The 25141-nt window shown below is 54.6% G+C and overlaps 1 protein-coding gene across 1 annotated transcript; it reads left to right on the top strand.

Moving 5' to 3' along the window:
* Window positions 1–934: 934 nt before the first annotated feature.
* On the top strand, window positions 935–24811 carry VWA5B1 (von Willebrand factor A domain containing 5B1). Its single transcript, XM_081954182.1, has 22 exons — window positions 935–1373; window positions 5036–5230; window positions 5842–5988; window positions 6296–6518; window positions 7355–7497; window positions 8933–9064; window positions 9590–9714; window positions 10278–10454; window positions 11531–11641; window positions 12898–13100; window positions 13409–13523; window positions 15342–15527; window positions 16024–16207; window positions 16526–16719; window positions 18751–19072; window positions 19536–19871; window positions 20303–20440; window positions 20773–20898; window positions 21370–21444; window positions 21632–21692; window positions 22909–23026; window positions 23879–24811. Exons 1-22 carry the CDS (start codon window positions 1070–1072, stop codon window positions 24554–24556), a joined length of 4293 nt encoding a protein of 1430 aa, XP_081810308.1. The 5' UTR covers window positions 935–1069; the 3' UTR covers window positions 24557–24811.
* Window positions 24812–25141: the final 330 nt, after the last annotated feature.

Genomic DNA, 25141 nt, shown 5'->3' with positions numbered 1-25141 from the left:
GAACAGGGTGGCTGTCTCCCAAACACCCTCAGACTGATTTATGAGGTTGTTTATGCTTCGGTTAATGCAGAGGGCAGGCTCTCCTGTCAAAAGGAGAAAGCCACCGTTATCTGGCAAACTGCAATTAAACCAACAATGCAGGGACCCTGCCAATGATAGTTTAAGCAGCTTTTGCTAAGCTGGGTTATGTACGTACCTCACACCACTCAAACCGCCAATGTTTAATTATGTTCGGTAATTGATGAGCTAAGCTTTGCCTTCCTCTATTATCAGAAGAATGACTGAAGGTGGAATTGCTGTCAGGAGCTCAGTTGAGCTGGGAAGCCAGAGAGGCCTCAAATGGGTCTCTTCTAGCCAACAGCCGGCTGGGGAATTCTGGGAGTTGAAGTTCACCCATCAGTGCTCAAGGTTAAGAAAAAGCCCCCTACATAAAAAGAATCAGAAACTACTAAACTGTGATTTACAGAGTTGAAACTTTTGTCGTAAAACCCATCGTTTCTAGACTGCTGGAAGAACTAAATGAAAGTTTATACTCTCTTAAATGAATGTTCGTTTAAGGATAGAATTCAACAGGGCCAACTCACAGTTCATCCACCCTCAGAGGAGACCCCAGGTTCCATCCTCTCCCACCACCTCTCCCACCACCGTGGCAAAGTGTCAGCACGGTTGGGGATGATGGGAACAGGAATCCAGCCTTGAAGGTGACGGGAAGGAGCGTGACACCAAAGTTGGAGCTGGGTTTCCCCCCCCCCCCTTGTTGGTGTCATGTCCAAGCGTGATCTCCCTGAATGAGCAGGAGCCGGGCTGAGTGCCAAGGACCTCCACATGTCCTGTCCAACGTCTCCGTCTTTCTTTGTCGTCCTTCAATCGCAAGGCTGACCCTTCCTGTCTCAGGAGGCCTCCCCGCCAGCCGGCAAAGGGAAGCAGGGAGGGATCCAGACTAGAGGGGACTTGGACGGAGGAATTGGCTCCCGTCAAATGCGAAGGCTGACGGACAGGCAAGTGTCTGTTGGCCCCCAACGGAGGAGAGCGGCGGGCAGGTGACGCTGGCCGAGGCAGGCGGAGGTGGATGCGGGGGAGTCCTCCTCGCGCGGCTGCGACCCGCTTTGCGCCCGCCGCCTGTTCTTCCTGCCTGCCCGCCCGCCTGTGTGTGCGTGCGCGCCTGTCCTTTCCGACGGCCAGCCGAGCCCCCGCGCTCTCCTGCTCGCTCGAAGGGAAGAGGAGCTGCAGGCAAGTGGAGACGGAGCCCCCCGGCCAGCCCCACGCCGGATCCCGCCGGCCCACCTGTTGCCTTCGCCTGCTGCCTTCAGGAGAACCGTCGGAGACGGCCGCGCTCCCGGCGGGCAGCCGTCCCGGGACCCCCGACCGCCCAGGTAGGAGCAGCCCCCAGCCCCAAAAGAAAAGCCGTCGCGACTTTCGCTCCCGGGTTGTTTTTCCGTCCCGTCTGCCGGCTGCCCCCTCCGGTCCCCCGGCTGCCTCTGTGCGGGGACTTTCTCCTGGCCCCCAAAAGTCTCCGGTTTTTTTCTGGCGCCCCGCGCTGAGTCTGGGGCAATATGGAGGGGGCGAGGGGAGGGAAATGCCACACTGCCTGCGACTCCCAGCCTTGATTTAAAAGGGAGAGGAAAAAAGAGAAAGAGAGAAAGAGAGAAAAGATGGGAGAGAAAGAGGGAGGCAGAGAGAGATAGAAAGGGAAAGAGCCACCTGCGTCCCCCCCCCCCCCTGTTCAGCTCCAGGTCTCTGCTGTTTTCAGACACAACATCCCCCCCCCCTTTCCCCACAGCTGCAGTTGTGGCTCTTCGTGTGTAAAGGGTGTTTGCAAACAACGGCTGCAACCTGGAAGCGAAGAGAACGAATGCAGCGTTTTGGACGGCTGCTGTCCCGTGGGAAGGGCGGGGATGGGGGACATGGGCTGCACGGGGGGGAGGGGCTGCGAGGGACCTGAAGATCGCCCACCTCCTCATCTCCGGAGAGAAGAAGGGGGGGCTTCTGTTGAACCCAGGAGCGGCCCCCTCTTCTCCCGTGAACTCCTCTTTGAGTAGGGGGGGGTCTACGCCCCCCAAGAGAGCAGCTTCCTCCTTGTCTTTTGCACCCGAGTCCCGTTTTCACCCGAAGCCCCCCACAGTTGCGGGGGTCCTGCCTTCACACGTTTCCACCGGCATTTTATAACCTGTTGCCTGACCCGTTCAAGATCCCTCTTATCCCCCCCCCCCACCTGACCCCTTTGTGGAGGGCGGGGGCTTCTGCTGCGGGGGGGGGGGGCGACAGTGCAGGGTGATGGCCAGCCTGGACGTGGCAGGTGTTTCCCCCCTCCCCCCTTCCTTCAGGAGCCTCTTTGGGAAGCAGCTCTCTTGCCTTCTCCTGCCGGACGTGTGTCCCTGCTAAGGCACTTCTCCCCTCCGTGGGGCTCCTCCGTGGGGCTCCTGTGTTTGGGGTGGGCTCGGCAGCCCAGGGAAGCTTTGCAGAAGGGAGCAAATGTGTCTTTACCCCAGAGAAAGCCACAGGTAGCAATTACTCCGGGATTCTCTTCGTGGGCTCACAATATCTCACCTCCGATTGCTAGTCGAGTGGCCTATAAATATGGATCCACTTGAGAGATAAATAAGATTGCCTCTTATTCCATATCGGAAGGGGAATCGTGGATTCCTAGTCCTTATTTTGCCAGGCAGAGCACACGGACACCACACCAGGCGCAATTAGCGCACCGCCATGGCATCTTCTGCAAAAAGCCACTTCGGTTGGAAGGCAGGTAGTCCTCGACTTACAACCAGTGGAGCCCAAGCGTTCTGCTCCTAAGTGAGACATTCACTAAATCGGTTTTGTTAAATCAGCCCATTTCACAACCATTCTGGCCACAGCTGTTAAGCGAATGGCTGCCGTTGCTGCCGTTGTTAAGTTAGTCACGCGGTTGTGAAGTGAACCCGGCTTCCCCCATGGATGGTCAGACGGTCGCAAAAGTGGATCACGTGACCCCGGGACACTGTGACAATTATAAATACGAGTCAATTGCTAAGAGTTTTTATCATATGACGGTGGGGATGCAACCCTGGTCGTAAGTATGAAAACTGGTCATCAGTCACTTTTTTTCAGTGGTGTTGTAACTTTGAACGGTCATTAAATGAACTGTTGTAAGTCGAGGACTACCTGTACTAAGCCGTTCCCCGGAAAAGCCCCTTGTTTTGAGGGAAACAGCAAACATGGTTGTCTGAAGCCCCCCTTAAAATGGAGGGTGAGGATTCCCACTGAGGAGACTCGACTCGTTTAAGGACACTTCTCTGCCTGGGACATCCCACCTCCTTCCCTGCTTCCGGTCGACCTCGCTGGGGCCACAGTCGCTGCGTAAAACCCCTGATCCTGTCATTCAGTGGCGAACTGAATCTTGCAGCTGCTCTTAATCCGAATTAATGAGCCCAGCGACAAGCACACTCGGCAGGCACGGCCAGGCTGCCCAGGTCCCTTCTGGGGCACCCCTTCTGCCCAGGGCTAAGCCGAGAGAGGAGGACGATTGGCGAGGGACGGCTGCAAAGATCCAGCCATCATCACTGATTAAAACTCTCTCGGCTTCCAACATTAGGTCCCAGGAACTGCTCTTAATTCAATCTAAGCTTTTGGTGGTACACAGTCCCTGAAAGGGGAGGCTCCATTTAGCTCCTCCCTCCATCGCTTCAGTTTTCTTAAACTCTTCCAAATTAAATGATCCACTGGTCCACTTTCCCAGAAAGGGACAGAAAGAAAGAAAAAGAAAGAAAGAAAGAAAGAAAGAAAGAAAGAAAGAGAGAGAGGGGGGGAGGGGAGGGGAGGGGAAGGGAAGGAAAGGAGAGGAAAGAAGGAAAGGAAAGAAGGAAAGGAAAGGAAAGGAAAGGAAAGGAAAGGAGAGGAAAGAAGGAAAGGAAAGAAGGAAAGGAAAGAAGGAAAGGAAAGAAGGAAAGGAAAGAAGGAAAGGAAAGAAGGAAAGGAAAGGAGCCCAACCCTCTCTACCACAAACATGGAGGTCAGTGTTGAGGGTCACCCCCAGAGAGAGAGAGAGAGAGTGAGACGTGTGGGAAAACAGCCCAGTTTGAAGGAAACTTCAGTGTGTTTGGCAAGGGGGGCTGTTCAGAGATCCTAGAACCCAAGGAAATGAGAAAGCCACTTCCCTTGGAGGTGGCTTCACTTTGGCCCACCCTGGGAATGTGTGCAAACGCCCCCTGCCCCCCCAACACCTTCCCTTTCTCTCTGCCACCTTTCCTGCTGACACTGAGCCTGTCTGTGACCCACCCCCCTTCCTTCCTTCCTTCCAACTGGGAAGACTTAAGCCCTTGATTTATTACCCTGCAAGGAAGCGAGACTGTTGGGCAATGAATCACTCGTCCTCACCAAAAGGAGATGGAAGATGAAGAGAGTGGGACGGATCCCTTGGCGCATCTGTCTAGAGCTGCCCTTGACCGGCCACAGGGCCGGTGGTCACTTGTGGGATCTGCCTGGATCTCCAAGCCTCCCCCTTGGCTGTTTATTGGTGCTCCGGAGCATAAAGGCAGCCAGGGGCAGATAATTTGAGGCAGGGGGTGCAAATATCCAGCCCACCACGGGCAGAGCCCAGCTCTGCTTTCTATCCAAGGACAGCTGCATCTGTCTCAGCTCCCCCCCCCTTGTTGCAGCCCCCCCCCAAGAGTTGTGTTGCAGTTTCAGCAGCATGAAAGGCCCCACAAACAGTGGCAGATTGCCGCCATAAAGGCGCTCAAGGAGGATGAAGGAAAATATTCACAATAGCCAGATGAAGAATTTGATCCCTAGAGAAGCCAGTCGCAGCCCACTGGTCAAAAGCCCCCCAGGAGAACTCCGAAACCGATCCTCAAACTCTTGGGAAAAATGGGAGAACTGCAGAGCAGATTCAGGGGGGGGGGGGGGCTGGACAGCTGCGTGGCCTGGGAATCACCCAAATGTCAAACAGCCTCTGAACTTCCACCCGGGACTTTTCCTACGTCCACCAAGCAGTCCCTGCAGTGGCCTGGCAGGTGGACGGACGGACGGACGGGCGGATGCGATATTTGTATTTCAGAGGAGAGGGACAGAGCCCTGGTCCTTTTCTGCTGGGATCCTAAGAGGGCCGCCAGGATGCCGGGCTTGGTCAACCGGACGACCAGCACTGTCCTCCCTCTGGCCGCCTCGGAGATCACCTCGTGCGTCAGTGGCTACGCCTTTGGAATGACCGCCTGCCTGTCCTACCGCAACTCCGAGGACCATCCTTTTGAAGGTCAGTATGGCTGCCTCTCCCCGAGTCCCTTTCTTCTGTGCTGTTCCTGGATTACGAGGGGATGAGAAGGGGCAGCCCCTCAGGCTCTGAGGAGTTACGGAGAGTTCTCGGCTGGTGACCCTTTGAAGCTCAAAAAGTGACTTATAACGGGTCCTCACACTTTCAACCGTGGCAGCATCCTTACAATCACGTGATTGGAAATCGGGCGCTTGGCAACTGACTTGTACTTATGACGGTTGCAGCGTTCTGGGGTCATGTAATCGCCATATGTGACCTTCCCAGCCAGCTTCCAACAAGCAAAGTCATTGCTTCCATTGTTTAATCATGTCAAAAATGCTCATAATTCAGGCACAATAGCACCTGCCTTGCTTAGCAATGGAAATGCTGGCCTCAATGGTGGTCCTAACTCAAGGACTACCTGTGTTTGGAGGGTGCCAGCCAAGACACCCCTTGGGCTTCCCTGTTTCACCCTGGGGCTGCCAAAGCAGGTGTGGCCAAGGGATCGTCCCGAGTGGGGCTGATTCTTCTGGGAGTTTTCTCTCTCACTCGGGGAGGTTTCATTCCAGCCGCAGGGAGGATTCACCCGCTGAAAAACCGCCTTCCCTCCCCAGGCTTGTTTGTCTACCCCCTGGACGAATACACAGCTGTGGTGGGCTTCGAAGCAGTGATCGCTGAGCGGGTGGTAACGGTGCAGATCAAAGACAAGGCGAGAATCGAGGAGAGCGGCTTCAGCGATGGGAGACCCCCGGATGAGGAGGGTGAGAGAGGAGGGGAGGGGGCGAAGGGGTAACCGCAGTAATATCCAGGCTCTGATATTCTATGTGTCTTGAACCTTCAAGGCTCCAGGAGGGAGCAAACTAAAGCTGTTCCCTTAGAACAGGGGTCTTCAAACACGGCCACTTTCAAGACTTCTGGACTTCAACTCCCAGAATTCCATGCTGGCTGGGGAATTCTGGGAGTTGAAGTCCACACATCTGCCTTAGAAAGGAAGGTCCTGGCGTCTCCTTGGAAGCCTTCAATAAAACGTAGATGTGGCCTGCTAAGCAGAGATTTCCTTTCCTGTAGGCCACGTCGTTCTGGATGAAGACCTGGAGAGAGTGGTCTTTGTGGCCAGCGTGGGCATCGTTCCCCCTCAAGTGAACATCTCCATCTGCATCAGCACTTCCTCGGAGCTTCAGACCCTCCCCACTGGGGCCGTCAGGGTCCTCCTTCCAGCCGTCTGTACCCCCAGAGTGCCCCAGAAAGCCTCCCATCTGACCAGCAGCCTCTCTGGGCACCACCTCCCCTGGTAAGCAGCGGGAGTCTCTTCTGCCAGAGTTTGCTCTGAAAGGAGAGATCTGAGTTGAGATCCTCATGGATTTTAGTCTCCTGGGTTAAGGCAGGGAAAGACCCAACAAAAAAGGCCTTTTCTTGAGTCAGATTGCAGTTGCAGCTGACCTTTTCCTAGAAAAAATCTAATAATGCCCTGAGCAGGAAAATAATCTTGGGTAAGCAGCAGTTCATCAAACCCACTTGGGGGAGGCTTTCATAATGGGGAAAGTGCCTGTTAAATTAAAAAAGACCAGGACGGGGAGATCCCAAACGCTGGGCTTTTATTTGTAGAAATAAAACAACACGGGGAACATTTTTAATGCGCTAGCAGCAGAATAGGGGAAAAATGTCAAGTTATTAAGATACCGACCTTTTAAGAAGAGCACCTTGGAAGGGCTGAAAAATGGGTGGTTTCAGCTTTGAACGTCGTGTTTCAGCTAAGTTTAATATGCCCGGCTCAAAAGCTCCCTTTGATTGTGGGGCCCTTGGTGCTCTCTGAGCTGGGTGGCTTCCTTGCAGATGTTTCATGACCCAACTAGGGAACGTAATCCGTGCTAGGAGGTTACTGGGGTTTGCTCTTTGTTTATGTACAAGTCCCCACTCCTTGCTAGCACTGATGATGTTCCCTAGTTGGGTCATGAAAAGTCTGCAAGGAAACCACCCAGCTCAGAGAGCACCCAGGAACCTAAAGTCCTCCTCCTTCCTCCTCCTCCTCCCTCCTCCTCCCTCCTCCTCCTCCTCCTCCTCCTCCTCCTCCTCCTCCTCCTCCTCCACGTATATATATATTCTGACAAGCCGTCTTCTCCTCACCAGGGACAGGCACAGCAGTGGAGCCCTTTCTCCAGAACAAGCAGGGAAATTCTGCCTGGCACATCACCTGGAAGCCGAGATCACCAACCCTGCGGAGTACGACTTCAGCTTCTCCCTGGAGATCCGAGGGCCGTGTTTATTGGCAGGTCAGCTGGGGTATCAAAGGAGAAGGTGGAGATGGAGCTAAGAGGCAGGAAAAACCTCTTCTGGGCATCCAGAATCTCTGGTACCGGTTAAAGCCAATTATTTGGGCTGGTCAGTTGGCCACGGAAAGGCCAATTGGACCTAAGCCATGCCTGGTGGATGGGAGCCATGGCCCCTCTTGTCCAGCAGCCTGTCCACCCTGTGGTCAACCAACGAGTGTCCCAGAAGATGACCCACTGCCCTCAAAGTTAAGATCTGCCCATCCTCATGGAAGGGAGAGCTCTCCAAGGTGCTGAAATGGCCAGACCTCATAAAGGAGTCCGTGAATTACCACACTTCATTTAGTAACGAAGGCACTGAAAGAAGGGACTTAATGACCATTTCCCACACCCCACGGTCACATGATCACAATTCGGAAGCCTGGCATTGGCCTTGTCTTTATGGGTCACGTGATTTCCTTTTGAGAGGAAGCCGGGTTCACAACCGTGGGACTGTTTTAACACTTGTGGTGTTTGTGGCAAGAAAGGTCACAAAACGGAGCAAAACCCACTGAAGAAATGTCTCGCTCGGCAACATGGATTTGGGGCTCAGTTTTGGCCCTAGGCCGAGGACCAGCCGTAAATATAAGCTCAATTGAACAAGGAAGGGAACCTGTGGGGGGGGGGGGGCATGGGACCAAATGGGTGAAAGGTCCCCGTTGCTGAGTCCCAGGGATTTTAATCTGAGGTTTCCCCCTGAGCGAGGAAGTGAGGGCAGGGCCAGGCTGGGACGGCCACGGGAATCAAAGGGATAAATGTAATTAAAAACACCGCCGAAGCCTCTCGAAGAGATGCAAGAGGATATTTACAGCCAGTCCTCGGGGGAAGTTTGACAGGAGTTTGCTGTCAAGGGCGCAAGGGAGAGGCTGCCATTAATTTGCACATTAGAGGCGGGTGGGAGATGTTAACCGGATCTGCCCTCCATCGCGCGGAGGGACGCAGTTTTGCTAAACACGTTTAATGGAGACGGATCCATCCCGAGATCGAGTCGGAATCCTATAGACTGCCTCTTGGTCACAAAAATGACCTTTTAACATGGCCTTTTAACGTGGGAATAAAAATATATGGGTGGGCCTTGACTTACGACTGCAACTGAGTCCAACATTTCCATGGTGAAGCGAGACAGCTGCTAAGTGAATTTTGCCCCATTTTGCGACCTTTCTTGCTATAGTTAAGGGAATCACTGCAGCTGTTAAGTTAGGAACACGGTCATTAAGTGAATCAGGCTTCCCCATTGGTCTTGTTTGCCAGAAGGTGGCAAAAGGGGATCCCGTAACCCTGAGACATTGCGACCGTCATAAATATGAGCCGGTTGAAGTGGAGGCCGGGTGGCCGTCTTGAGCTATTTTCTCACAGATGCCCTCTGAGACCCCTCCTCTACGCCCCCCTCCCAAAACAGGAGTAGAGAGCCCCACGCACGAGATCCGAGCGGATGCCGACCCTTCGGCCAGGTCAGCCAGGAGCATCACCATCACCCTGGCCAACAAGCACACCTTCGACCGCCCGGTGGAGGTCCTGATCCACCCAAGCGGTAGGTGGGAAGACTCTTCGGTTCCTTTGCCCGCAGGGTGGGTGTGTGGGTGGGCGGGTGGGCGAGGGGTCCTTTCCTTTGTTGGGGAAGAAGAGAAACACGGCACACTTCAAGTTGTGGCTTTTCCATCGCTGGAGGTTTTCAAGAAGAGACTGGACAGCCGTTTGACCAGAGGGTACTATAAGCTTTTCCGCTTCGGTTGGACTGGAAGACCTCCAGGGGTCCCTTCCAACCTTAGGATTCCAGGTTATAAGCAAGGTTTACTGTTTTCTGAGAACCCTCCCTGTCAATCCCTGTTTACATTTGATCTCTGGGTATGTGCGTGTGTGTGTGTTGTGATTGTTGGGCTTGTTGCAAATCGCAGCTTTCCAAAGCAGAGCCAAACACCGTGGCTTGTTTTAAAAGGGGCGGAGCTTTGGCCTTCAAAAGGAGTCAGTGGGAAAAAGCTGCAGAGTTCTGGAGAGTTTTGTGGGTCCCTCCTTTGATTGTCCGATTGTTTCCCCTCCCCCTCCCCTTGTTCCCCAGAGCCCCACATGCCCCATGTCCTGACAGAGGAGGGGGACATGGCCCCCGCCCAGTACGAGCAGCACCTGAGTGGGCGGAGCGATTTCATCAGAGGCACCAAGAAGGACCCCAGCCCCGAGAAAAAGGTGGGCACGGGGAGGGGTTTTGGCAAAGGAGGGACATGGGGGGGGGAAAGACCCCCTTTCTATTCCTTTAAGGGGGGGTTACAGAAGTCCACAGCTCTTCATCCCCTACTTAAAGTGGGACCATCCATTCAGACGTGCATCTTGGACAACCAGTGGGGGGGGGGGGGCAGCCAGCTTTACAGACAATCCATCCCGATTAGGGCTGAAAGTCTATGGAGCTGAAGAAGCTTCTTGGATGAGAAGTGAAATGTCTTCAAAGATAAACAAGAAAGTCCAGTTGCCTCTTCCAAAAAAGCACCTTTGGGACTTTGCTTCAGATCTGTGCAACCTGGGAATGTCTCTGCCGGCCACCCGTTTGCAATTGTCCGATTCTGCCCAGCCCCCCCTCCGCCCCCTCTACTGCCCTCTGGCTCTCTTGTCTGCCTGTCCATCTGTCCGTCTGTCTTTGGCCCACCCTCTAATCAGCCCCAGGGAATTTTTCCATCCACGAATTTCCCCCGAAAGGCGGGCAGCCAGAAGAGTTTCAAAGGGGCCTTTTAATTTCTCATCCTTGGTCCTTTCAGACCGAAATTATCCGCAAGAGGCTTCACAAGGACATCCCTCACCACCCGGTGATCATGTTGAACTTCTGCCCGGATCTGAAAACGGTGCAGCCAAATCTCCGGATGACCCAGGGAGAATTCATATTCCTGGTGGACCGCAGCCGAAGTATGGCTGGCATCAACATCGCTCGGGTGAAGGTAGGATGCTTAGGCTGCGGGGGGGGGGGGGGGCTGGATGGAAGGGAGTTCTGTGAAGGAGGGCTTGGAGGCACAGAGAGAGAGGGGGGGGTGTCCCATTTTATTAAGTTCATGGGGTGAGAAAGCCTCCTGCAACACAAAATGTGGTACAAAACACCCTTTAGACTTTAGAAACAGTGCTGCACAACCTCAACAGGCTGAAGATCGGTGGACTTCAACTCCCAGAATTCCCCATCCAGCCACGGTGGTTTTTTCCCCTCTGCCATCCCGCTCTCCAGAGTGGAGACATTGGAGGGAAAGGGATTGTGGCTGCGAAATTGTATGAGTTGAATTCCACCCATCTTCAGGCACTGCAGTCCAAAGGAGAGTCAGACACACACACAGCCTCTGTAGTGTGCAGACTGTACAATGGGGATAGGAAAGGAAGAAACAAAAAAAGCCAGCAACTACAAGCCCTCCAAACGACACGATTTCATGGCATGCCTGGAATGTAAAGCGCCCAATGGCATGGGCAGGAAGAAATGGGTGCCCCCCCCACCTTCCCTGCCAGGTCTGCCTTCCCTGAGCTAGGAAGCTGCCTGCGCCAAAACCTTGCGGCGCTTCTCAAGAGATGACTCACCATTCATTAATCCAGCTTTGAAAGTCACCGATGCCAAAGGCTGCAGGGGGAGGGGGAGGAGGAGGGGGAGGAGAAGGGCTCCGGGGAGGGGCCCTGGGTGCTCTCTGAGCTTGGTGGTTTCCTTGCAGACGTTTCATGGCCCAAATAGGGAACATCATCAGTGTGAGAAGAGAGTGGGGTTTGTGGAGAGGAGGAGGAGGAGGAGGAGGAGGAGGAGGAGGAGGAGGAGGAGGAGGAGAGCTGTGGGGTCCTAGGTGCTCTCCGAGCTTGGCTGGTTTTTTTGCAGACGTTTCCTCACCAAACTAGGGAACGTCATCAGTGCCCTCCATGAACAGCGGGCCCTTTCACTCCCTGCTGGGACTGGGCACCCCTTGGCTCTCCGTTTCCTGAAGCCTGGAAAGCCTGGGATCCACCATCAGGAGCCCTGCCTGACCATGCCTCTCCCTTGCTTTGGCAGGAGGCCCTGGTGGTCGTCCTGAAGAGCCTGGTGCCAGGTTGCCTCTTCAACGTCATTGGCTTCGGGTCCACCTTCAAGGCCGTCTTCCCTGCCAGCCAGGCCTACTCGGAGGTAAAGGGAGGCATCTTTGCAGTCCTCTCTTCTGACCGCTGGGCTGATGCCAGGGCTGCTTTAACCTCGGCTGGTTAACTGAGAATGGGGAGGGCGCTTCCTGGGTCAGCTGAGGCTTCGACACAGAGGGCAGGCCTCAAAATGGGCTGATTTGGGGAGCATCAGAGCCTCAGCCTCTTGGGTGGACAGAGCCTCAGCCCCTACGTGGCAGCTGATTTGGGGGAAGACTCTGCTCCCTTTTTGAAATGCAGGAAGTCCTTGACGTATGACCCCAATCAGGCCCAAAATTTATGTTGCTAAGCAAGATAGTTTGTTGTGACCCGCCAGTGGCCAGTGGAGCTGTCAGCATGCTTCAGAGTCAGACATCAGGGAGGCAGAGGAACAGCTGGAGCCTGTTCCCAGTGTGCGCATGGGCAGAGTGGCCAGACAAACAGCTAAAGAACAGGGGTGGACTTGGGAGTAAGGCCACAGGTGGAGGATGAATGGCCCCTCCCAGAGGGAAACAAAAGAGGAGCGACAGGGGAGGGGAGTTTGCAGGAGGCCATTAGTTCCCTTCATTGGTTAGTGACTCTCCGAGACTTCTGGCCAAGCTCTGCAGATGTCGGCCTGGCAGCTCTCCAAGCCAGAGAAGGTCTGTAAATCCTCCCTGGAAAGACTTTGCTGGAGGTGAAGGAGCAGAATTCACAGGAAATTAACAAAAGGGGTTTTTGTCGGGACCAGGAGTTGGCTTCAGGCTCTCGGGAAGAAGCCTCGGTCAGGACACAGTTCAGTGAGTTTTGATCCATTTTATGATCTTTCTTGCCACAGTCATTAAGTCAGTCACTGCAGTTCTTAAGTGTGTCACATGGTTCTTAAGTGAATCTGGCTTCCTCATGGACTGGGCTTTTCAGAGGGGATTGTGTGACATGGCAACCGTCATAAATATGACCCACTCACCAAGCCTCTGAATGTTGACCCTGTGACCATCGGGAGCTGAAACGGTCATCGGGAGGAACACGCCCCCCCCCCCGGGTCCCTTTTCTCAGGGCCACTGAGACTTCAAAGGGCGACTAAATAAAGCGGTTGTAATTTGAGCCCCCTCTGCAGTCTTCCTCCTGGTGAGGGGGGGGGGGAGCCTCACTCTGTCCTAGTCTTCTCCATCCAGGCCCATTCCTCCTTCCCTCCCTCCGCCCTCGCCAGTCGGACCAGAGGGCAACAGGTTGGCCCAAGGCCCCTTCCTCAGTGTGCCCAGAGGCCTTTCTCTGCCTCTCCTGCAGGAGAACCTGGTGGGGGCCTGCGAGAGCATCAAGAAGATTCGAGCAGACATGGGCAGCGCCAACATCCTGCCCCCTCTGAAGTGGGTCATCCGGCAGCCGATCCACCGGGGCCACCCCCGCCTGCTTTTCCTGCTGACGGACGGGGCGGGGGCCAACACCGGCAAAGTCCTGGAGCTCCTGCGCAGCCACGCCTCCTCCACCAGGTGGGCCGGGGGAGTCCCGGCCACAAGAGGGGCTCACCTGGTTGCCGGACGGGTGCTGGAGGAGGTGCTGAGGAAAGGGAAGAGGGTTGACCCCAAAGCCCATAAAGACAACGAAGCACAGGAGCCTTTGGGGAAAGTTGCTTCGTTTTTTTCCAGCAAAGATTCTCCTGTTGAATCTGTGGCTAAAGTTTGCAGAAAAACCAGCCAGAGTTTCCCCCAGAGTGGCATCGCTGACAGGCATCCCTCCGGTCCCCCTTAATCCCCGCTTCTCCTTGCCCACCTGCTCCTCTCCCCTCTTTCTGCTGCAGGTGCTACACTCTCGGCCTCGGTAAGAACGCCTGCCGGAGGGTGCTGAAGGGCCTGGCTGCCGTAACCAAAGGAAGGGCCGAATTCCTGGCCGAGGGGGAGCGGGTGCAGCCAAAGGTGGGTGCTGCAGTTGAGAGGCCCTACAGGGGGGGAAAGTCCCACTTCCATCACCCCCCTTCCATCTGACTTCTTTTTTAAAGGAACGGCTTCCTGTTTCAACCCCAAGGATGAAGGTTAATTTGATTCAGTTCCTATCAAACAGGACGAGGAGGAAGGAAGAGGAAGGAAAGGAAAGCAGAAGAGAGGAGGGGATAAGAGAGGAAAGGAAAGGGAGAGAGAGGAAATAAAGAGAAAGAAAGAGAGAGAGAAAGAGAGAGAGAAAGAGAAAGAAAAAGATGATTAGAGGGCTTCATAAAACGTGTGAAGAAGAGTTGCAGGAACTGAGTATGGTCAGCCTAATGGAGAGAAGGACCAGGGTGGACATGATGGCACCTTCCAACATTGGGGGTGGGGGGCTGCCCCAGAGAAGAGGCGCTGGTCGGATCCTCCAAAGCAACGGAAGGCAAATTGAATCCTGTTTATTCCTCCCTTTCATAACCTGCCTGATCTCCATGGCCCCAAGGCAGCAAAGGAAAGGACTTTCCCCTCCTTTTCACCCCACCACAAGGACCCCGTAAGGCGGCCTGGGCTAAGAGAGGGGAAGGAGCCTGGGATTACTCCGCAGTAGATTACTTTGATCAATCAGTGAGAGCTGAAATGCTTGCCGGATAAAAACCTAACCACCCCGAGGACTATGACAGACGCTCTTCCAGAGTCTCTCTTGCTACAAATCCATTTCCCCTTCTGCAAAAGGAAGGCGGTGGGAGAATGAAAGGACCCCCACCTCCAATAATGATATGTGGTTCTTTCTCAGTTGCCGAATCTGTGAGATAAAAGCCTGGCATCAGGAGAGAGAGAGAGAGATGGCATCAATTGACCTCTTGGTGTGGTTGAAGGTCAGAAAATGCCAGCTCTTTGCGCAGGAGGTGTTTATGAGTTTTGTCACAGCCGTCATTAGCGAAGGGAGGGGGGAAATCTATAGCTGGAAGAGGGCAACGGCTCAGGTCTACAAAAGCAGGAAGGAGGGGGTTAGAAAGGTGCCTCTTTTTTAGAAGGGCCGCGTTCCTGTTCGGAGACCTGCCACAAAGCCCGTCAGGCATCCGAAACCTCTGGGGGCATCCCATTGTCCTCAGTGTCTCAGGCGTAAACCTTCTCAGGAAGATAATAGAGGAGGGGAGAATGCCCTCAGCCTTGTGGAATTCTGTCGCTTGTATCGTTCTAGTAAAAGTAATGCAACAGAATTGCAGAGTTGGGAGGGCCCTTGGAGGTCTTCTAGTCCAGCTCCCTGCTCAAGCAGGAGGCCTTATGCCATCCTGGGCAAATGGGTCAGTCCAGACTCTTCTTAAAAACCTCCAGTGTTGGATGGAGCACCTGCAATTTCTGGAGGCAGGAAATTCCTCTCCAGGATGAGTTTCCACCCGTGGCTTCTTGTCCTGCCTTCAGGGGCTTTGAAGAACAGGTGGACCCCCCCACTTCTTCTTTGTGGAAGACCCTCAGATATTGGAAGGGTGCTGTCCTGTTGCTCCTGGATCTCCTTTTCACTAGACTAGGCGTACCCAGTTCCTGCAACCGTTCATCGGATGTTTTAGCCTCCAGTCCCCTCATCCTCTTGCTTGCTCTTCTCTGCACTCTTTCCAGAGTCTCCACGTCTTTTTTACATGGGGGGGACCAAAACTGGATGCCGGATTCCAGACGTGGCCTTATGCAGTGGCCTTCCCTGCAGACCGGTCAGAAGAGATGGGTTTTGTTTGGGGTTTACTGCACTCAGGACTCTGCGTTTTAAGGGCAGCGATCCAGGTGACCCCCGTTCTGAGCTGAAAACGCCTTTGTCTTTAGATGATCAGGTCTCTGAAGGCAGCCATGGCACCGGTGGTGAGCGACGTCTCCGTCGACTGGGTCTTTCCCGAAACGACAGAAGTCTTGATTTCGCCAGTCAACGCCAGCTGCCTTTTCCCAGGGGACCGCCTGGTGGCCTACAGCATTGTGTGCGACACGTCCCTCTATGTCTCCAACCCCCGGCTGGTGAGTGGCCGTGGCCGACTGAGGTCCGTGCTGGCCCTGAGGTCCGTGCTCGGTCATCTGGGGTTGATTGAGCTTCAGTTTCCATCACGGTTCCTTGACACACAACGCACGAAAGAAGCCGCACTGAACGCTCGTGTCACTTCTTCCAGGATTGTTGTGACTTTGGACAGTCACTAAATGAATGGTTGTAAGTCAAGGACTTCCTGTATTGAAGCCAAAAACCAAAGATCTTTGATAGGAGATCATTGACCAATAAAAAACCATCGGGGGTCTTCTGGGAGGAGAGAATACGTCAATGCTTGGGTTTCCTCATAGGTAGAGGAGACCATCATGGTTTATCAGCGTCCCTAGATCTAGAAGGTAAAGAGTTGTCCTACCATGGTTTCCAGTGGCTCAGTCGGCTTCCTAAAGTGTTAGCCAGAGACCTGGCACTCTGCCACTGAGCCACCGGCCTGGAAGCCACGAATGCATGCCAGCCTGACCTTCTCTTCCCCAGAACAAGAGACGCCGGTACAGGATGCTGCATTCGCAAGAATCGGGAAGTTCCGTTTTCTTCCACTCCCAAGAAGAAGGAGGAGGAGGAGGGCTGGAGAACTGGGAGGTTACCAAGGATCCCGAAAGTGGATTTCCTTCGGAGAGGAGCAGTGGGGAGATGGGAAGCGAATCGGATGTAGATTCAGGTGGGTTTGGGAGGATTCAGCCACCGATCGTCTTTTTTACCAATTTATTCCTTTGCTTTGCAGATTTTGTTTTCCTTTTTGGTAAACGGGAGAACATTGGACTGTGGGGAGATAAGAATGTGGATCCTTTGGGCAGCTTTTAGGGAGAAGAGAAGCATGTTGGTATAAACATCCGGAGTGCAACTTCTATTATCTTTGCATGCTGGGGCCTCCTGCTCTTCCAGGGCTCCCAAACCAACCCCTTTCCCTGCCCAGGGTTAGCGAGCCTCTCCCGATGCCTAAAGCCAACCGATTATTTGATGCTGGTTGTTTTCTCAGGCATTGACCCCGTGACCTCCTCCCAGCGGAGGGCCTACAGTACCAATCAGATTGCCCACCGGGAGCCCCCACAGAAGCTCCCCACGGCCAGTGACTCCAGCTCCGTCCAGGGCTCAAATCCTCTGCGGAAAGCCCACCTGCAGGAGCTCAGCCGGATCGCTTCAGAAGCTCAGTCTTGGCAGGTGGAGCTTCAGGTGAGGATGGCGGAGGCTTTGAGGTGGTTGCTTAGGGCAAATTCACAGGGGGCTGGACTAGAAGACCTCCCAGCAGGTCCCTTCCAACTCGGTCCTTCTGTATTCCGAGACCCATAGTCAAAGGAAGGAGGGATTTCTCGACGGGCAGAAGGATGAACCTGGCCTGCAGAAGTGGCGGCTTCTCCATCAGTGGATGTGTTGAAGGAGAGACGGGCCAGCAGTTTGTCCAGAAGGCTCGAGGGTCTTCTGGCTGAGCAGGGGGTGGGACTAGAAGACCTCCAAGGTCCCTTCCAACTAGAGTTTAAGCACAGCTGGCAAACAAAAAACACAGTGACAATTCCATTGTTCTTTTCATGGACGCCCAAAGGTTGGGGCAATTCTTCTGCAGGAGGAAGTGTCCCCAGGGTGGGTGTGTAGAATCTGTACCTGTGGTATGTGTGTGTGTTTGATCGGACAATCACACACACACACATCTTTTCCCAAATGGGAAAACAGCCTTGGGGGAATTTGGTAGAGACCAGAGAGCAGCAGAGACCCAGCAGCCACTCCCAGCCCATTGCAACCCCCCCTCCCCCTTTTTAGGGAATTGCCAGAGAAAGCAAAACAAGGCAGAAAAAGAGACGCTTGCAAAGGAAGAAAAAATCCCACCTCTGGGCCTCCTCAGGATGTGCCGGGCGTGAGAGGGATCGATGCCATCTCTAGGACTGGCAGGCAGGTGGCAGTGCCCCCCCCTCCCCCCCCCGGCAACCCAGCTGCCTCCGCTGGCTCCAGAGAGCAAAGGTTTCCATAGCAACCCAAGGTGGATTGGTCACCCAGGCTGGTGAAGAGGCCTTAGAGCAGACCCTCGGAGGGGCTCCACGGGCCAAGATTGGCGGGAGACTGAAGGGCTTCGAGGGGATGATGGTTAGATCGATGCTGGCTTGATTGGCAGGAGACTGAAGGGCTTCGAGGGGATGATGGTTAGATCGATGCTGGCTTGATTGGCAGGAGACTGAAGGGCTTCGAGGGGATGATGGTTAGATCGATGCTGGCTTGATTGGCAGGAGACTGAAGGGCTTCGAGGGGATGATGGTTAGATCGATGCTGGCTTGATTGGCAGGAGACTGAAGGGCTTCGAGGGGATGATGGTTAGATCGATGCTGGCTTGATTGGCAGGAGACTGAAGGGCTTCGAGGGGATGATGGTTAGATCGATGCTGGCTTGATTGGCAGGAGACTGAAGGGCTTCGAGGGGATGATGGTTAGATCGATGCTGGCTTGATTGGCAGGAGACTGAAGGGCTTTGAGGGGATGATGGTTAGATCGATGCTGGCTTCCGCAGAGGCGGGCTCCTCCTGCGCCTGGGCTTCAGGGCGATCCCCTTGTTAAATCCCCCCCCGGTGCCCAAGGAGACCCTCAAGGAATGTAAAGCTGCCTGTGAGTCTCTGCAGCACAAAACCCACTGCCAGCCTGTTGCGTTCCTGCCAGGACAGCTGAGGCACAAGAGCCGGCTCTGTTGAGCGATCCAAGGAAGGGGCCTTGGAGGTCATCTAGTCCAGCCCGCTTCCCAAGCAGGAGACCCTCTGCCCTCCTGTTCTCCGCCTTCCCTCTTCCCTCCTGGGTCCCAGGCAGCCCCACGGGGGAAAAAAAGGGCTCTGGCCCCTTACTTGCGACCCAACTGGACTCCTTTCCAGAAATGGTCATAAGTCGAGGATAGAGGGAGTCAACTTATGTCCATTCATTTAATGACCGTTCGAAGTTACAACACGGCACTGAAAAAAAGTGACTTAGGGCCACGAAGCATCGCCATGGCAACGCGACCAAAGTTCGTGCGTTTGGCAGCTAACTCATATTTATGACGGTCACAGTGCCCCCTTTGGCGACCTCCTGACGAACTAAGTCCATGGAGAAGAGCCAGATTCACTTAATGACCGGGTTGCTGACTGAACAGGGGCTCACTTAATAATTGTAGCAAGTACGGTGGTGAGATGGGGCAAAGCTCACTTAGCAACCTTTTTTTTCAGTAATTCCTTTGAGCAGTCACTAAACGAAGCCTTTCAAGCCGATGGCTCCTTGTACTGACTTGGATGGCTGCATCCCGAGTCACACGTGTGTGGGGGGGAGGGAGGGGGGGCCTTCGTGTCTCCTCCTCCTCCTCCTCCTCCCTCGAGCGTCTCCCTCTGATCAGCCCCTCACAGCTGGCCCCACCCCAACCACCAAGAAGACCCGAGGTGCCGGCCCACGGAGGCCCTCTCTGCTCCAGGACCTGCGGCAGCTGCACGGGGGCCCCACGCAGGCAGGGGCAGGGGCAGGATCCGGGTCCCAGGACCCCAGCTCCCTTTCGTATGTGGACAGCCGGAGCCCCGGAGAGCTGGGTAAGCTGCAAGGGGGGGCTTGCATTGACTCTAGGAGGCTCCCTCTCCTTTGGATGTTGGCTTGTAGACCTGGGTGGCCCAACAAGGCCTCTTGCGTTGGGTGGCTTTGGGGGTGGACGCATCCACACCACACGCAGAGGTAGGGAACCCTTTGCAAAGTCAGAATCCCACAGGTTGAGCTATTCTTCGTGTCGTGTGCAACAGCCCTGCACTTTTCCCCCAAGTTCTCATCCTGCAGATTTTCCTTCCAAGTTTCTTGCAGAGGTATGAGAATTTGTGGGGGGGGCGGGGCGGGGGGGATTGGTGTGGACCAGGAAGGACCAGACCCACCTGGGGCTGCTTTAGGGAATGTTTCCTCTTGTAAGGCTCTCCGGAGTGGGACAAGGACCCCCTGCCCAGATGGCCCCACGTGACGTATGGAGTCCCATCACAGGGGGAATCATCTCTCTGACGTTTCTTGCAGACTCTGCCCAGCATCCTTCCTTCAACTTTGAAACAGAGTCCACCTCGGATTGGGACCTTCCCGATTTGGAACCAGGCTCCTCCGCCGGTGGTGGCTGGAGGGGGTCTCGGAGGTCGCTCTGCAAGGCCCTGGTGAAGGGGCTCCAGAATGGGCAGCCGGTCAAGTGGGAGATAACCTTCGACCTCGGCCCCCTCTTCCAAAGCCGAGGAGACAAGAGCCGGGAGGAGGAGGAGGAAGAAGAAGACATCTGGAATGAGACTTTCCACCACTTGGCTGCCAAGTCCATCGTCCAGGACTTTGAGCAGCTGGCCGAGAGGGAATTTGAGATTGAGCACGGTACTTGGGCAGCCCTGGCCTTCTTCCACTGATTTCCCAGCTGCCCCTTTCTCTCTCAGGGAGGCCTTGGGACTGCCCTAAATATATTTATATATATTTTCTGACAGGTTGTTTTCTCCAGAAAAAGGCAGATTTCTTTCTCGCCCGGAATTGGAACAAGACTAAATTGGTCTTTGTACATCCACAAGGCGAATCCCACGCTGCTCCTGGATGTTTAATGCAAAGCAGGGAACTCCAGTCTGTAAATGGGTCTGGGGTCCTAAGTTCCCTGGCTCCATGATGGGCAGGAAAAGGATTTTTTTAAAAAGCATGCATTTTCCATATTTTTCAGCAGCACAAATGATGGGAGAAAGAAAGAAAGACGTCCGGAGATTAGCTGAATCCCAGCTAACACGCAATTTGTCTGATGTCTTTGCTCCCTCCGTCTACAGGCTCTGGGCGGAAGTACCAAGCCAATGCTGTGCACACCAGCAAATCCTGCAACGTGATCAGCAAATTCACGACGTTTGTGCCGGTCGACCTGAGCAGCAACAACTATTTGCCAACCCTCGTGAAATATCCCAACACAGGTGAGGCTCAAAAGCCCTTGGGCAGGTACCTGCGTCGGCATCCAAAACCCAGATAGTGTTTCTCAATCCCGGGCCCTTAAAGGTGAGCAGACTTCAACTCCCAGCATTCCCCAGACAGCATGGTCCATCAAAGATTGTAAAACCAGGTGTGACTCACTTAACAACTGCTTGGAAATCCTGGTCATAAATCAAGGATTTTCGAGGCCCTTTTTTTCTTGGGCCAGATCGCTATCCCTTGTTCATCGCTCCAAAGTATTTCCTTGAGTTAAAACAGGGTCCTCTGAGGCCCTTTTAAGATGGACCTCCCCTCCCCTCCCCCGTCTTTTGTTGAGGTCTGCTGATGAAGCCCTCCAGCCAACGGAGCTCCGAGTCCGAGAGCCGACGACACCGGGGACTCTCGGCTAGCTGGGGTCGGATTCACGGCGGCGGCGGCGGAGACCGTGGGTTGCCAAACCCAAGTAAGATTTTCCCTGGAGCTCTTTTCCCATCCTGCTCGGTCATAAGTCATAAGGGCTACCTGTGCAACTCTGACGTCCTAACAAGCAGATCCCCTGGTCCTTAAACGGAGGCCCCCTGCCTTGAAAATCCATCCACACACACACACACACCCTGTTTCTTTGTTTATCCCGAGAGAGAGCAACCCATCCAGTGCTCAGCAGCCCCTCTACTTGGCTGCCAGAAAAAAAGCCCCCCCCCAAAAGCCCCCGTGGAGCTTCCCCTCTTGTCGTTTCTTTAATTTTCCTCCTGCAACAAACCGTTTGAAGAAAAGGTTTCTGAACTTAAAATTGGCTCCAGGATTGCATCACCTTCCCCAGCTGACCAATTTTACTCCGGGTGATGCTGTGCACCAAGGCGTACAATGCCTGAACAGGATTTGCTGCTTCAGGGTCCTTCTGATCCAGGGCCACTTTTTTCCCCCCATTCTGCAGGCGCAGAAGAGAATATTTCCTCTCCTTCTGCCTCACTTTTCCCCGCAGGAGGGAATCGCCAGAGTTTTCCAGACGGTAGGAGAGAGGGAGGGGGGGGAAAGCATTATTTATTCCTTTGGTCTGCTCAGCTCAGGCTCCTTCTCTTTGATTGGCAGCAGCTTCCTATGAGGGGTGGTCAACAAGTCTTAAAGCTGCCAAATTTGGAGACCCCCTACTCTAATTTATACCATAGGCCATTGCTAACGTCCACTTGTCTTTACAGGGTCACCACGCAGCCCACCCGTTTCCTCTCAAAAGCCCATCGAAAACTTCTTCGGTGCCAGGTAAAATTCGCTTTTTCTCCCCGAGGGTGGTGGCTGTTTACTCACACAAGAAGAGAAGAAAATATGCAGACTTTTAAGGAAATTGTCAGGGATTTGCCCTCCGCACAGTCACCCATACGCTTGTGACGTCCCGGCTGGACTACTGTAACGCTCTCTACATGGGGCTCCCCTTGAGATGCACCCGAAGGCTGCAGTTGGTTCAGAATGCGGCCGCGTGGGCAGTTTCGGGAGTCGCTAGGTACTCCCATGTAACACCTCTCCTGCGCGGGCTGCCCTGGCTACCTGTGGCTTTTCGGGTGCATTTCAAGGTGCTGATTATCATCTTTAAAGCGCTCCATGGCACAGGACCTAGTTATCTGCGGGATCGTATCCTGCCCCATACATCCCTTCCGCCGATCCGCTCGCACAGAGAGGGACTCCTCCGGGTGCCGTCCACTAGGCTATGCCAGCGGGCGACGCCCAGGGGAAGGGCCTTCTCTGTGATGGGCCCGACCCTCTGGAATGACCTTCCCCCTGATATTAGAACAACTACAGACCTCCGCTCCTTCCGTAAGAAGCTTAAAACCCACCTGTTCAATTTAGCCGGCCTGGCCTAATCCCAGCTTACCCACCTCAGTCTGCATTTTTAAATTCTATGGGTTGGTTTTAGGCTGAGTTTTAATTTTTACCAATTTGTACAGGGGTTAAGGTTTAATTTGATTTTAATGGTATTTATTTTAATGTGTATGGTTTTTAATGTGGTGCCTGTACACCGCCCCGAGTCCCTTCGGGGAGAGGGGGCGGTCTAGAAATCAAATAAAATTAAAAGTGAAATTGAAAATTAAAATTTGGCATTGTTACTAGATTCCTAGCAATAAACAGGGTTTATTATCCCTCTCTCTGAATCTTCTGAAGATTACATTCCCCATGTTTTAAATATGAATATTTTAAACTTAAAATATTTTGCACGTTCTGTGATCGCCACAATTGGAACTCAGATCAAGCAATGAATGGAAACTAATGTAGAAAAGACCCAACCTAGAACACAGGGGGGATTTCCTAGCAGTGAGAACAAATAACCAATTTTGACTTTTGTTTTCTTAGAAGGTGAAATGTTTTCCTTTTAAAAAGACACCCTGGGTGTGTGTGGGGGTGGGGATGGGGGCCAGGGGGGTGGGGGGGATAGGTCTGGCCGTGTGATTGCTTCTTTTTCTGCCTCGGTTCCTTCTTCCTCCAGGCTGAAGTTTAACAAGGCCAGGCTCCTGACTAAGGCTGCCCGAGGCTTCATGCGGAAGTTTCCTGCCAAGAGCAATGAGCTCAGTTCGGAAAATGAAAATGTCGATTATCTGCCACTGGTGAGCACTGGTGGGCAGGAGGGGGGGGACGGACGGACGGTTGGACGGACGACTGGGGCTGCCTGGGAAATTTAGTTTTGAGGAAGTTGGAAGATTTTATTTTCCTCCAAACTCTCTCTCCATCTAAGCAGGAAGGTGGAGGAAATGTATTTCGGTTCCATTCCCAGGACCAGGATCTGAACCAAAACAAGCTACAAACCAGGTTCAAATCGGATACGGCAGTTCACACCTTAAGGGCTGGGGTCTCCAAACTCGGCCCCTTTAAGGACTTTAAGGACTTCAACTCCCAGAATTCCTCAGCCAGCCATGCTGGGAGTTGAAGTCCACATGTCTTAAAGGGGCCGAGTTTGGAGACCCCAGCCCTTAACAGCGCATGCAAAAGTGCCTTGCGGGTGGACCATTTCACTGCCCTGCCTTATCCAGAGTCCGATGGCCAATGCTTCCATCCTAGTTTGTAGAAACCTAGTTCTCTGTCAGGTCTCCATTGGGGGGGGGCCTTGAGCAACCTTAATTTGCCTCCGAGCGTCTGCTGTTGGGGGCCGGCCTCGGCCGTCAGGTGAGTCCCTCCCGAAGAGAATCCATACCCCTTCTCCAAATCTCAGGTGGGCTTCTTCACGTCCCAAGAACAGGTGAGAAGGTTGTGGTGTCCCCGCTGGAGGCGGGGAGAGAACCAGAGCAAGAGACAGATGCTGTGGGACCTTCTGGCTGGGCTGGCTGAGGAAAAGCTGGCTGCCCTTGAGGGGCCGCTTCTCAGCTCTTCCTGCCCTGTGTGCTTTGGAAAGTCCACAGCATCTGAAGAGATGAAAGACTAAACTCTTTCACTGAGGCCCTCTCCTCCGCCTTTCTCCTCAGGTGTCTCTCCAGCTGGCCTCTGGCTCCTTCCTCTTGAACAAGGCCTTCTCCGAGGCCATCCACGTCCCCCTGGAGAAGCTCAGGTGGACCTCGCCCTTCGCCTGCCACCGCCTGGACCTCAGCCCTTCCAGCAGCTCCAGGAAAGCGGAAGGTCCGGGAGAGGCCAAGAGCGCAGGAGAGGCTGGGGCTCCAGGGAGACCCCTCCAACAAGAGGCTGAAGGGGTGGGGGAGGCCACCCTGCGTGGACCAGCAGAAGCCTCCCCCCCGGCCCCCAAGGCCCAGGCCAGCCTGTCTCCTCCCTCCATCACCATCCAGAACTTCTCTACCCCAGAGGACGCCCCATCGCCGCCGGACAGTGGCCGAGGCTCGGAGACCGAGACCTCCGAACTCCAGGCGTGGCTGGTCGACGTTGAGCTCCAGCAGCGAGCCGAGCCGGAGGGGATGCTGTGGGCCACGGCAGTGGCCTTGGCGTGGCTGGAGCACAGCTCGGCCTGCTACTTCACCGAGTGGGAGCTGGTGGCCGCCAAGGCCAGCCGGTGGCTGGGAGAGCAGGACATCCCGGAAGGGCGAAACCTGCCGGCCCTCAAGACGGCGGCTCAGCAGCTGTTTGTGCTGCTCCGGCACTGGGACGAAAACCTCCAGTTGAACCTGCTGTGTTACAACCCGAAGGATGTCTAGGAACGGGGGGGGGGGGGGGGGGCGAGCAGAGGCAGGGAGGCCGCTCTGGGCCCCACCCCAGCTCCATCCAACGTCAGCCAGGCTGCCGTCCATCCGGTTGATGCCAGGGGCTGCAGCTCCCGCCTTGGGTTGGGCTGCCTGGAGCTGGCGCTGGCTGGGGAAGGTGGGAGCAGGTGGCCCTGCCACCCTCGCCCTCCGCTCTGCCCCATGCCCCATTATTCAGCTCTGGACGCGGTGCTTCTGGGCAGCCGTTGTCTTCCCCCAGGGTGGGGGTCGCAGTTGCCCTTTGCTCCATCTGGGGCGGGGAGGAGGGGGGATCAGCAGATAGGTGGACCCTTCCAGGCTGGACTTCAGGGCTCCAGGGAAACGTTTCTCCCAAGGATTTCCCCTTGGGAGAGGATGCTGGCAGGCGTGGGGGTGAGTCTGTGGAGCTGCCCCATTGGGTGAGGTGGAGGGAAAGAGGCACCCCGGATTCCAGGGAGGGGCCAGGGGGAGGCGTAGGAAGGTCAGGGGGACCGTGCAAAGTTTGCCTTGGAGGGGTGGGGGTGGGGGTCAGTCTTCCGGGAGGGTCTTGGCAGGACCCAA

This window comes from Natrix helvetica (genome assembly GCF_964273705.1).
Source record: "Natrix helvetica genome assembly, chromosome: 5".
NCBI lineage: Eukaryota > Metazoa > Chordata > Lepidosauria > Squamata > Natricidae > Natrix > Natrix helvetica.
Note: the sequence above shows the minus strand (reverse complement) of the source record. Positions and strands in the feature narration are given on the sequence as shown.